The sequence below is a fragment of the Nilaparvata lugens genome, chromosome 5 (assembly GCF_014356525.2).
Source record: "Nilaparvata lugens isolate BPH chromosome 5, ASM1435652v1, whole genome shotgun sequence".
Lineage (NCBI taxonomy): Eukaryota > Metazoa > Arthropoda > Insecta > Hemiptera > Delphacidae > Nilaparvata > Nilaparvata lugens.
In genome coordinates this window covers 62,398,248-62,412,185 of record NC_052508.1, presented here as the reverse complement: position 1 = coordinate 62,412,185, position 13,938 = coordinate 62,398,248, and the positions used below count along the sequence as shown (strand labels likewise).

The window sequence follows — 13,938 nt, the reverse complement described above, 5'->3', positions numbered from 1 at the left end:
AGAAGGAGAAGGAGAAGGAGAAGAAGAATGGATGGTAAGGAGGAGGACGAGGAAGGAGGAGGAGGAGGAGAAGGTTTTTGTATTAATCTAAGTATAGTCAAGCTGAACATCATGAAGTTACAAATATTATTTAATTGCTATAAAATGAATGAGATCAAAGTATTGCTCTTGTTTGCTATTCTGTAACGATCAAGATCAATATTGGGTATTTTGATAGTTGTAAGTTTGTTGGCATGTGTATGAATACTAATTGAGTATTGACGTATTATTGTCAGTCTATATATAAGTAGTTACCAGATTCTATTGTTCAGTTGGGGTTTGACAACAGAGCTGATTGACGAGTCTATTTTTCGTTTAGCGGCTGAATTCGATTGTTTTATTATTGTAAAAATTTATTTTTGAACAGAATTCACGATAACAAGAAAATTGGTAAGTTTTTTCCTTTTTTATATTTTCTTCAAGTGTTTGTTTGCTTTTTTTGACTCTTCATCAATGTATCGAAATTAAAAATTAAAACTTTGAAGTCCATGTCATTTAATTAGTTATAATAAATATAACTTAGTTGATGAGATGACATAACAACCCTCTTTGTGCAATTAGAAGAACTAGATGTAGGAAAAATTAAGTTTTTGCTTGGTGCCTGTTTTTCCTATCCAATATTATTCGGATGTATTTCACCTGAGAGATGAAAATGAATAGCCTATAGTATTATGAATTTAGAAGGTTTGAAAAGATTGGCTGAAATTGGCTATAAGATACTCTAAAGATATTTCCATGAAAGTTTTATACAATAGGGAATTATTTTGACATTGAAGTATTGAAAATGACAATTTGATGACACAGTTTCAGGTGAACGATGAATTTCATTTCATTTGTGGGTCTTCTGCTCTTCGCGGCCATCTTGAATGTGAGTCAAAAAATTATTAGTTTTATGAAACATTTTGTAAAAGAGTAATCCCAAAATAATTATTAAATTCATTGACAGAAGGCTGCACTCTGCTGCAAACCAATCGCTGATGAATAATGATTATTATATAATAAGTGATACCTAAATTTGTTTTTTTTTCATTGTTTGCAGATTATTAGCACTAAAATGTTTTTTATGCATATTATTGACCGAGCGAAGTGAGGTCTAAGATTCAAGTCGACGGTTTTGCATTTCTCTTTATGTTTATGTGTTTATATTTTTGTTTATATTTATTTTCACTGACTAGCGAAACGCAGCAATAGATTTTCATGAAATTTGACATAATATATGTTCCTTTTTGAATTTCGCGTCGACGTATACATACGGTTTTTTGAAATTTTGCATTCTAAGGATAATACAAAAGGAAAATTGAATTATTCATCATAAATCAGCTGTCTAGTGGACTATAATACTACCCGTTAAAAAAATCGAATATCTTGAAAATGTATCTTTCCATCAACGTTAGTAGACAATTGTCTACTAACTGTGTCTTTCCATAAGCTGAGGCCATGATTATAGTTTGGAGTTTAGAGTTATTGATAGAAAACATTTTTTTTTTACATTTTTCTATTTTTATCTGATGATTAAAATTGCAAAAAATATTATTGAAAAGAAATTTATTTCTAAAATCATGAAAAGTGAGAAATGAAGTTTGTAGGAAATCAGCATTATGGTAGTTTATTTTGTTAATTTCAACACACCGATTTTTCGTCAACACGACAACACAGAATGTTCTCTGATGGGTTGATTGGATTGGCCTATCGACGGCAGCCAGACCTGATAACAGCGCTCACACTCACATTCCGGGACAACACGCCACGGTACGATAGGACAGAAAGCTCTATGTTTATTTAGGATTTTTTCTAGACATTTTAAATTGATAAATTAGTTATTAATTTAGAAAAAAACACAACAACAGGTCAATGTAACTTACTGAGCGCGAGGTCTACTGTTCACAGAGCTACTAGTCTAGTAGATAAATGAATTTTGAGTGAGGTCAGAGTCCATGGAATTGATTGGGTACCACCTTGAGAGCTCTGGCAACAGACCCAAGCTTCTGGGTTTGACCATAGAGAAAAGGTAGCATAAGTAGATATCCCCTGGTAATAGGTAGTTACGTTCCAAATTTCAAGCCGATTTTTCGTTAACTGAAGCCGATTACTTTCGACTACTGTCTATTACTACTGTTTTGGCCGGATGCGAGAGTAACTAAGCACAGTGAGACTACCAGCGTCACATAGCTTCATGATAAAATTTGGTATGGCGCACTCACACAACTTTCCTTGCCGTTATGAGAATTTCCATTATACTCGTATGTACTCGTATCTGTGATATTCTCATGAACGTTAAAATTCAGTACCTATGACACCAGTGCCTGGACAGCTTTAATAGAAACATGATACACGGTGATCAGAAACCCATAGATATATAGATATAGTGACCCATAGATATTTGTAGATTCTTCATTTTTTTCTATCGCAACTCCTATTTGAAAATCAGAAAATTATTGAAGTGCAATAATTTATATTGATCAGCTGACGATATCAATTCTGTTATCTCTTCCAGTGAATGATTAAATAGAATCCACAGTCGCCTCTCTCATTGAGTTTGCATTTGAATAATAATATTTTCTCAAATTTCAAGCTTATTTTCAATTTCAGGTGAAAATGTTACTGTACATTAATTGTAGAGATTTTCATTCTCACTCTTATCCACTTGAAATTTTTCGTTTGAATAGTATCTGACTGGAGCCCGATATTTGGAAATCTAGAATCAAACTTTGCATAGTGGGGCAGTTTACAGATATGGGACTTGTGGCAGTTGAAAATGCCTATTTTAGGTATAAATTTTATCAAAATCGTTGGAGCCAATTTCGAGAAAATCGCGAAAAACCTTGTTTTTGACATCATGTTTGCCATTTTAGCCGCCATCTTGAATTGCATTTGATCGAAATTGTTCGTTTCGGATCCTTATAGTGTAAGGGCATTGAATTCTAAATTTCAAGTCATTCCGTTAATTGGGAGATGTGATATCGTGTACACGGGCATACATACACTTAGAAACACACACACACACACCAACACATACAGACCAATACCCAAAAACCACTTTTTTGGACTCAGGGGACCTTGAAACGTAAGAAATTTAGAAATTGGGGCACCTTAATTTTTTTTGGAAAGCAACACTCTCCTTACTTATGGTAATAGGGCAAGGAAAGTAAAAGAACTACAAGGGCTATCGGCTTGAAATTTGAAATTTATCAGTGGAATTTGGATCATACACACCGAATACCATGGGATATGAAATATCTTCTTATGCAATATTTTCTCTATGGTTTGACAGTGTTTTACATGTCCGGCATTGCCACACTCTCAACACTGGATGCATAGACTACCCACTAAACTGCCTATAGTAAGGTTCACGTTATAATGGCAGTGTTTGATTAGCAATGGTATTTCTATCCTTGTCTATTATTCAACAAAGCGGATAGCGCTATCTCTTTCTCGCTTTGGTGTGTTTCCAGATTGTCTTTCAACAATGTAGAATTAATAATTAATTAACAAAGTATGTTATGCTAATAATGAAGATTCATTATGAAATTATTGAAAAATATAATTTTTTGCTTAATAAAATATAATTTAATCATTTTAAACAAGAATGAACAGTTAATATTACATCAATGAACCTATATCAGCTACCGTCTATAGAAGGCATTGACAAGACAGAGGCAATGGCAACGTTGTTCTCGTATGTTTCTCCACTGCCATTATAACGTGGACCTCACTATAGTGTTGCCCAAAAGTTACACTTAGAGAGACTTTTGCTTCAATCGACTGATGGTATACGGATACGCCATGTGGAGCACAGATAACCTGCGCTCCTCCCAGCGAAGTTAGCCACTACGAAGAAGAGGTGAAGAGGTGGCTCTCCTCCCCATGAAGATTCCACCAGTCACCCTCTTCAACGCTCCCCGACCCAATGGTGGGGAGTTAAAGGGGAGGATATTTGTAGATATTCTCACTAACTGTTCAAATATTCACCAATTTGTGTAGATTCAAACAACACTTTATCTTAGTGGTTTCAAATTGTATTTCATCGTGAATTGTTCAAAATTATTATATTCATACTTTGGTAATTCCTTATTTTGTTTGAGGTATAACATGTTGTAAGCTATTTATCTGCGTATAAACCTTCATATATTGTAATCTACATGAATAAAATTAATTATCATTGAATTAAAATTCCAATTGAATGTTGTAAATCACCCCGAAGACTTCTGCTACTGCAAATATTGACAACAGGTTAAAAAGCTAGATGGAAACTCGCTACTATATAAAAGTTATTTGTCAATTTCCAATCTATTTCCATCTGTAAATTAAGTTTTTCAATCAATTAGCCCAGTGACAACTACCCTGCACTATAGCCCATACAAAATTACTTTTAACTTGGAGGGACATGCGCAGCAGAGAAAGGTGGGGGTACAGCGACGGCGATGGGGCCGTTCTAAACCGGCCAGCGTTCTCTAATTTCTAGGTGAGTGTTCAAGTGCTCATGATACACATACAGAAGTCTCCTCTCTGAAAGCACTGAGTCGACTGAGTCTAATCGACAAATTGGCAACTGCGCTTCTACCTATGACTCTATTCATGACTGTAATTGAGTGATCTTCCTCCATTTCCCTGATCCGCATATTTCTCGAGGACAAAAGTAATTCTGTATGGACTAAAACAGGCAAACAAATTTCAAAATCCTAGTCTACATTTTCCAATGTTCTGAAATTGAATAACATTCAAACTCATCCCATTCGTGAAAATAACTCATTCTCTATTATTTGGAATTGTTATTTAAAACCAGTACGAATATTCGCAAATCCGACACATTTCAAGAAATCGAACATACCATCCAATACACTGAGATTTGTAAATATCTCCAAGAGCAAAGTGCGTGATTTTTTTTTTTGTTACAGGAGGTAAAATCAGCACCTAGCTCACCAGGAAGTGCTAGTTCCTCAACTGAGACGTCCCCTGATCCCGGGAAGGCACTACCCCCTATCGAAGTTGGTGAGTTGCTCTTTGCGTTGTACATTGACTGTAGAGGGAGATTGCCTTCAAAGCAGCAGTCTTGATTGAATGGGAAGCAAACCACGATACCTATAGTGAGGTCCACGTTACAATTGAAGTGCAGAAATATGGGAGATCAGGGTTGCCAATTCCATATTTGACTCCATTTTGCCACAGACTGTACTAAAACACAACCATCTATATTGGATAGCTCCAACTCAAATCATTCAATTACATATTTGATCTAATATAAGTTTTTATCTTATTTGATAGAATAGACAATTTCATGTCAAATATATTACATTCATCAATAAAATATCCCTCTACATAATTAGATAGAAGACTTTCATAACTGATATCAGATTTTTATTCTAACACCCAACTGAAATCTCACTGGCTAGTTACAACAAGCTTTGATACAACAATCTGAGCTTCAAATCAAAAGTTATTTGGTAGGTAATCTATAACAATTCCTTTTAACAGTAATGGCAGAATAGAAATCCTATTTATAATGAAATAATTCTGGAATAATCTTTCAATAGCTATACCTGTACCAGTAACCTTTACCGGTACAACTAACGCATGTTTGTGAGGATGGACGAAGTTCGGGATGGTCAAAGTGATCAACTTATAAAATAGGTATAAAACTTATCATTTTTGTTTCTCATACGGTCATATCAAAAATTATTCCATTTATTCAAAAATGATTTTTTATATCAAGTTGACTCAAGTATCTTGTTTGCATAAAAAGAAGAAATATGGCGGATGACCTGAAGAGTGTTTTTCTACATCTGTACAGTCACTGACAGAAGTAAAAATAAAATATTTCCAGCAAACTGATTATATTGCAAAGCTAGAAAGGTATAGCGCTATGTTGGGATGTTGAACTAAATAATTGGATTGTTGGACGAGTCTCACGGCGGATATATATATATATATATATTGTGTCACATTTTATTTCGACATTATTCTCTTTACTGGACAGCAGGCTCACTTCGCTCACCTTATCCGTTGGCCAGGGAGGCGGTGGAGCCTCTTGGACCCCCGGCTGAGTCATCCAGAAATGAGTAAAAAAATTCTTCATTTGAGCTTGCTTTCTCACGTCAAATAGTCAGTAGGCTACGGGCTAACAGGCTCCATTCAATCACCATTTGACGCAGACGCAGACGAACGCTGAAAACGTCGAATGGCTGAAATTTCGAATTATAGTTTGGCCTGAGTACAGAATTCTTGAAAAATTCTTGGGTATAGTTCTGGAAAAATGGGAAAATGCAGAAAAGAGCTGGAAAAACACAGATGTTGGGCCACATTTAAAATACCTGCCAAGTTTGTATTTGTTCGTATATGGTCCAGTAGATGTTTTGTTCTGTCATGATTAGTGAATTCTGTCATGAATGGATCAGATTCATTTTGCCTTAATATATAGCCATTCTAGAAGATTACATTCTGTCTGATTTGTTATTCCATGGAGATAAGAATATATATAATTGTCTTCTAATATGGAAGAGCGAGTGCTCTTTGATACTCTATTCATTCAATTTACTCTATATCATCACCATTAATAATTTACAATCACTACTCTTTCAGATTTATTCGATGTTATGGACTTGGACAGAGATGGAGTAGCAACCGAAGCGGATTACGAAAGATGTGAAGAAGGGACTGTTCTAAACGGATACACAGGTAAGCTTAAATTATATATAATTTATATTTATTCCAGCTCAGTTAAAATTAATTTGAGCCATTTTCAATTCGAATTATTCAATACAAATTCATGTCGAGGCATTCCTTTTCAAGGTAGCCTACAGCAATGAATCCAGTTGCTTCATCTGTAATGTATGGATTACAATTGTGTCTAGAATATCAATAGAAATATCTTCCACAGAGTTCTTGGTTCCATGTCTATGTTCTATGAAGCATTATCAAATAAGAAAATTTCCAATTTCAAATTTTATGTTGATTTGATGTGACAAAATATTGTAGAGTAACCAACAGTTCACCTTGCGTATTTGTTTTTTTCTAGATGAGCAAAAACGTGGAATAAAAAATGCAATAGAAAAAGGGGGAAGAAGAGAGAACTTTGATAAACTCAAGTAAGTTAGTATTCGACTTAGTAATTCAAATTCTTTACCATGTCAATTTTCTATTTAACAAATCGCACAATAATACCTATCCACTGTGTAAAAAATCTATAGAATACGAATAATTTTATGTTGAAAGAGTGGAGTGATTTTTATTTTATTATTGGACGATTGTATAGTTTCATTATTTCCTAATTGTTTTTAAAATTTCTCAATTTCCCTCCAAATTGAAGTAGCATTGGAAGTGAAAGTGAAGATTTGGAGCAGAGTTTGGGGGGGGCCTTGGAACTCATGTGAACATCATCGCATCAATCTAAGGAGAAACTTCAACGGTTGTCAATGTACATGCATTGATAAATTTCACGCAACTTTACTAATGGATTCTCAAATCTTCTCAATTCCAGTTTGAAAAAAATAGATGTGCGCGGGTTCAATAGAAGTCAGTATTCACTCAGTGTTGCAGACATCATAAACAATCTCAACGTCGGCCCGATGCAAGCTTCAAGAATTCTGGGCAATCAATCTCACAACACGCATGAAGGTGAGTATTTTTCATCTATTCCTCGATCAGCATTTAAAATTTCATGTTTTAAGATCATACTTTTTTATTAATTTGAAAACTATACATTTCAAATTCAATCCAATTCAGTTTATTAATTTCCACATAAGATTACAAAACTTGTTCAAAATACTTTGGTTACAATACAATATTCGAATGCAAATTGAAGGATGTGTTCACATTTTCCCTTAATACTGAAAAGTAGAATCCTTCAAGGATTCGTCTGTTAATTTGACACATTTCAAAAATATATACAACAATTTCATACATTGAACTTGCCGAACTTCTGATTCGTTCTGCTGCAAATCACATCAAAATTCCCCTGTTTGTAATGTATCATGAGCTTACAAAAGTTTTGCAAGTTCTTAATATCAATACAATGCAGTATAAGGATGATCATATTGCCATATATCCACGGTAGACATGATATTTTCAATTTAAAAAGATTCCGTAAATCGTATACATTGATTGATAGTAATTTTTGTAAGTTAAAGTCACACTACTTATGAGGTTCGACACAATCATTCATTTATTGATGCAACGATTCAGAATCATCCATCAAAATATATCAATAAATACAGGTGTAAACGGCTGGGTTCGATGACACCCAGAATTCTATTTCCTTGTGGTGGGGTTGGACTGTGCAGGACGCTGATTGAATACAGTGAGGACGACAAGAAGAATTTTGCACTGATTTATTCCACAAAATCAAAGAAAAACAAGTGACAACCCAACAAAGTGAAAATGAAAGTATTCTTAAATCCCAACACAAAATATGGCAACAATAGTATTAAATATTAACGATTTTATCCCACAAAATCAAAGAGGAACAAGTAGTGGTAACACGACGAACTCAAAATATAAATATTCCCAAATCTAAACATAAATTATGGCAACAATAGTATCAACGATTTTATTCCACAAAATTAAAGAGGAACAAGTAGCAACACGACAAACTCAAAATAAAATAATTCTCAAATCTAAGCAGAAAATACTAAGATCAAGGGGCATTGGCCGCGCAGCATAGGCCATATCAACGGTCTCGAAATTGGAAAACTGATGGCGAGTGACTTTTTAACAATAGGTAATCTAACTTCGGACAACTCAATAGACTAAAGAAATTAATGAATTCAAAATAATAATAAATTAAGTCTATAATAATAAAATTAACTTTATAATCAAAACTTCAGTTACTAGTGAAGTTCACTCAAACAAAACAAAATGGATGATTAAAGACAAAATTCGTAATTCAATTAATCATATAACTTAATAATTGAAGTTGAAGCCTTAGAATTATTAGAGATAATAATTCAATGGGACTCAAATAAGGTAATCAAGCCAAGGACTAATAATTTCAGCTCAATAATTCAATCTGACACAAATAAATGAATGAATAGTAAGTAGTCAATAAGAACTATGAATTTCGTGGGATCAGAAAGAAAAATAAATCCAATACACGCAGCAGATAAAATGATATTAGTATAGACAACAGAATGTTGAACTGGTAGCCCTTCCTGAGTGCTCTCTCTCTCTCTCTCTCTCTCCAAATAATAATTAAATTTAATTACAATGAAAATGATAATGCCTATTCATTTATCAATCAGCTCTTCGCTTGACAAAGGACAAGGACACACCTAGACAAAATCCAACTAATAAATAAGCTTATGATTCAGAACGTCATCAGCTACACAAAAGGTAAAATAAATTTACTTATAATAATATAGAGCGTCATTAACCACAAAAAATGGAAAAATAAATGCACCTATGATTTAGGACGTAATTAACCACACAAAAGGGAAAAAAATTTAGCTTGTTAACTGTCAGGGGTTGGATTTACAATAAATTCCTCATCGAAAATTTTATCTAGCTCAAAAGCATTGAAAACAAAACAGACTTTCACCGAAAAACTTTTATCTAGAGATGAGGTATTTCTTGACCCCACTAGTTTCTTCAACATATCTCTGGAAGACAGCCTAGGCCTTTTCTGGTCGCTCTTAGAGGCAAATAAGAACAAATTTATTTATATATAAAAGCGAAATGGCACTGACTGACTGACTGACTCACTTACTCACTCACTCACTCGCAGAACTAAAAATCTACCGGCCCAAAAAAGTTCAAATTTGGTAGGTATGTTCAGTTGGCCCTTTAGAGGCGCACTAAGAAATCTTTTGGCGATATTTTAACTCTAAGGGTGGTTTTTAAGGGTTTAAAGTACGTCTTTTAGCATGTATATTCTTCTTATTCCAATATCTTAGAACTATAATTGAAATGTCCATACCATATGTTAATATAGAACTATAATCTAAAGAGAGTAGGCTACCTCTTCGAAACAGTTGTTCTGGTAACTAAATTAAAAATTTTGTCAGGTTGGCGTTGAGTTGAGTTGACTTTGTTGGGTTGGCACCAAGTTGAAGATTGAAATGCTTTTATTCAGGACCTCCCAAATACCAATTTATCCAGTACCTCCTAAATACCTATTTAGGAGGTCCTGATTTATTATTTTTTTGTCCTGATTTATCGCGGATAAATTGATTGGGTACTGCTACTTCAATCAGAGCTATTCCTGTCTTGATGGAATGTTTCTCCAGTTTCACTTTTCCTGGGAATATTATATTACTAGCCGTCAGGCTCGCTTCGTTCGCCATATCCGTTCAGCCAGACGTTTAGTCTGGACCCCCGACTGGATCGTCTTAACATATGATAGACATATGACATAACATTTCAAATTTGGTAGGTGTGTTCAGTTGGCCCTTTAGAGGCGCAATAAGAATGGATTTGGAAAAATTTCCAAAGATACGCCAAAAATCTGCGTTTTTTAGCGTTTTCTCAGCTTTATCGAGAACAAATAAACAGAAAATGTTCAAATTTACTACAGAAGCTCAGCTGGGGTGCAATAATGTTGTGTTAAAAGGAATTTGAGATAATGCCAAAGATACGCCCAAAATTAGTGTTTTCTCAGTTTTTCTGCGTTTCCTCCCTTTTTTCAATAATCGATGGAAATATATATAAATAAAAATTCAGTACACAGGTTTAGCTGATGTGGAAGAATTTTGTTCGCCAAAGATACGTCGATATAGTAACAGGTGTTTTTCGAGATCAAATTGACATAATATGCAGGCGAGCGAAGTGAGCCCGTTGATCTCGTTTTTGGACAATCCAGTCGGGGGTCCAGAATTCGGTACAGAGGTTCCGCTGAGGTCTACATGCAGGCGAGCGAAGCGAGCCCGCTGATCTCATTTTTGGACTATCCAGTCGGGGGTCCCGGCTAGACGGATATGGCGAGCGAAGCGAGCCTGAAGGCTAGTACAAATATAAAGTTACTCCTCTCACAACAATACAAAAGATAAGGTGATTATGATTCTGAACAGAACAACCTTGAGGAGGATGGATGGAACGACTATTAAGCATCAGTTACAAAAATTCAAATACTCGAGTCTAAAAGAATAGTAAATTATAAATGAACTTATTCTATTTATGGTTATCTTAACGATGCTTGACTAATAATAAGTTACTTAATCTCTGTGTCTCAGGGTTTTGAGTAGGCAGAAGGCCTCCTCCAAAAGGGACTTTGAAACTTAAAAAATTGAAAGACTTTTTATTTAATTTTAAAAAAAGAGAGAATTACAATGATTAAGCTCTACTGGTCAGAATGAAACAATGGGTGGCTCAAGCTTAATAATGAATCAGGGACTCACCAGCAACAATGTACACTCTCCCAGTTGTCCACTCCATCCTCCTGTGGTTGCTGCTTCTGGATCCTCTTCAGGTGACAGTTGAAATCAGAATGAATGGCTAAGGTTCCCGAATCAATCAAGAAGCCTCGTATTTGTCGTCATCGCCGAACAACACCTCCCACTCACCAGATATTTCCAAAATTGTACGATATCGTACGATATTGGAAAAATTTGGAACAATAGTCAGTGACTACAGAATGTGACATGGGATTGTGCAAGAAGTTCATTGTAACAGGCTTTTGAGAACACAATTTGTAATTATGGACTGCTGGCTAAGCAGAGCATTGCCACAATTTTCAAGTCTTACGATAAAATTCTCTAATTGAATAGCCAAGCATCATCATCTAATTCAATAAAGGAGTTTCATTAAGGTAGAATTAGTTCATAGTTATGCAATACTGCTCATTCATCGACTATGCAAAATCATACGATAAATTCAGAGCGGTTAATTGTTTCATTGATTGCGTAATAGTTTTCCCAAAGCAGTCTACGAATTTTCTTTAGGCCGGTGGCACCATATAAGGAATAATGGGTCAGCAGTAGCTGCAATTGGAATTAATACAATACATTCTTACAAGCTAAGGAGATTGTTTCATATTTAATCTAAAATACCTAAATTTGTAACCACATATATTACACAGGGTGTTTCAGAAGTAGTGTCGAACATTTTAGGGTATTGTTCCTGGATGATAGGAGTCTACAAATGTCGTATTAGACGTGTCCAAAACTCAGCGGTTATCCCCATAGCTGTCATTTTGTTTTTTTCACTTGAGAATTTTTATCTCAAGAACGAAATGATGTATTGATCTGAAATTTGGCATGAATATTTATGCTATAAAGACTCAAGTTTCAAAAATAAAATAGGAGATTTTCGTTGTGAATTTTCAAAATGGCGGCCATTTTAAATTTTTGATTGCAAATTCACGAAGACCGTTCACTTTACAGAAAATTTACAAGAGACAAAAAAGTTAGAAAATTTTATCAAGATTTCAAGGATACCTCATCCTTGAGAAATTAATTATTTTCGTACAGCATGCATGATCATGAACAAACAAGATCATCTGAAAAACAGCTGGATGGCCATATGGAGCCATACTAAGTTTCAAAGCTTCATCTTAAATCCAATTGGAATGGAAAATGTAATATTGATGTATAATATTGTGAAAAGTGGTCATGCATGCAATACGGAAATAATTAATTTCTCTTTTATTCTTCGACCAATCTCAATTAATAAGGTATCATTGACGTTTTGATAAAATTTGCCAACTTTTTTGTCTCCTGTAGATTTTCTATAAAGTGAACGTTTTTCGTGAAATTTGCAATCCAAAATTGGAAATGGCCGTCATTTTGAAAATCTAAATCAAAATTTTTTGTTTTATTTTTTGAAGTTGAGTCTTCATGGCATAAATATTCATGCCAAATTTCAGATCAATACATCATTTCGCTCTTCAGATAAGAATTCTTAAGTGAAAAAACAAAATGGCAGCTATAAGGATAACCGCTGAGTTTTGGACACTTAAAATACGACATTTTTAGTCTCTTATCATCCAGGAACAATACCCTAAAATGTTCGACACTACTTCTGAAACATTCTGTATAGTATTATATTATATTCATATTATTAATAATACAAAAAAAATTATTTCAATAGAACGACAGTAGAACAGAAATTGTGAATTCTTTTATTTGAAGACGACATATTTTGAAAAGGGGCTTTTATAATCTTCTCATCCAACATCAAAGTTGAACTTTTGAAAATGTTCAAAATGTTGATGTTGAAGGAACCAGAGCAATGCCTAACTTAACGACTGGGGAAATGGTTTTCCTTTTGCATTTATTCTGCTTAATTAATAAGTGTTCATCTAGAAGAGGGTTTGTTTTTCACCCCTGGGTACACATTCGCTTCGATGAATATGATGATCTATAATAAATGTTCAATATAAGTATGCAGTATAATGAATGGTAATTTCTATTATGGTTGACCACTGAAATAATTATTTTTCAGCGGTTGCGGACATCCTCAGGGATTCAAACGTAGTGATCATTCGTAAATAGAAAGTTGGTCACTTATCAAAGTTTCTTATATTTTGATTCAATTGAAAGTTAATGTTTTTTTCAAATAACAAACACTGTCAACTTATTACAGATTCATGTTAACAGAAAATTAAAAAAGAATTAAATATTTTCATGACTTATCAAATTGTACAACCTCAATCCCATGATATTCCTTGAATGAGAAAAACTTTGAGATAGCTACTAGTGAATAGAGAATCAGGTTAGATATTCACATTGATATATCGATGTGCGGTTTTCGCCATTCATTTTGTCATGCAAAATCATGTTTTCATGACTACCTTCCAAGTATCAACTTGACGGTACCCTGAATTTAGCACAGGGGTTAGGGATTAGGATTTCCAATATATTAAGCTCCTAACTAGTCTTAATGAAGCTGCAGAGTCAAAAATTGTGTTCCAGATATTGTTTCCAAATTACATTGTCTAATGATCTATTTCACTCTCAAAACTAAAGATGCTAT

General features: G+C 34.2%; 1 protein-coding gene across 1 annotated transcript; it reads left to right on the top strand.

The window, feature by feature from the left end:
- The first annotated feature begins 274 nt into the window (after nt 1–274).
- On the top strand, nt 275–13,597 carry LOC111052954. Its single transcript, XM_022339784.2, has 7 exons — nt 275–429; nt 844–907; nt 4,935–5,028; nt 6,616–6,711; nt 7,052–7,121; nt 7,514–7,650; nt 13,408–13,597. The coding sequence occupies exons 2-7, from the start codon at nt 857–859 to the stop codon at nt 13,455–13,457; spliced, it is 498 nt and encodes a 165-aa protein (XP_022195476.2). The 5' UTR covers nt 275–429; nt 844–856; the 3' UTR covers nt 13,458–13,597.
- The last annotated feature ends 341 nt before the right edge of the window (nt 13,598–13,938 follow it).

Coding starts and splice junctions, on each gene's coding strand:
- LOC111052954 (XM_022339784.2), top strand. CDS start 857: ATGAATTTCATTTCATTTGTGGGTCTTCTGCTCTTCGCGGCCATCTTG. Junction 5,029..6,615: donor ACTACCCCCTATCGAAGTTG/GTGAGTTGCTCT, acceptor CTACTCTTTCAG/ATTTATTCGATGTTATGGAC. Junction 6,712..7,051: donor TGTTCTAAACGGATACACAG/GTAAGCTTAAAT, acceptor GTTTTTTTCTAG/ATGAGCAAAAACGTGGAATA.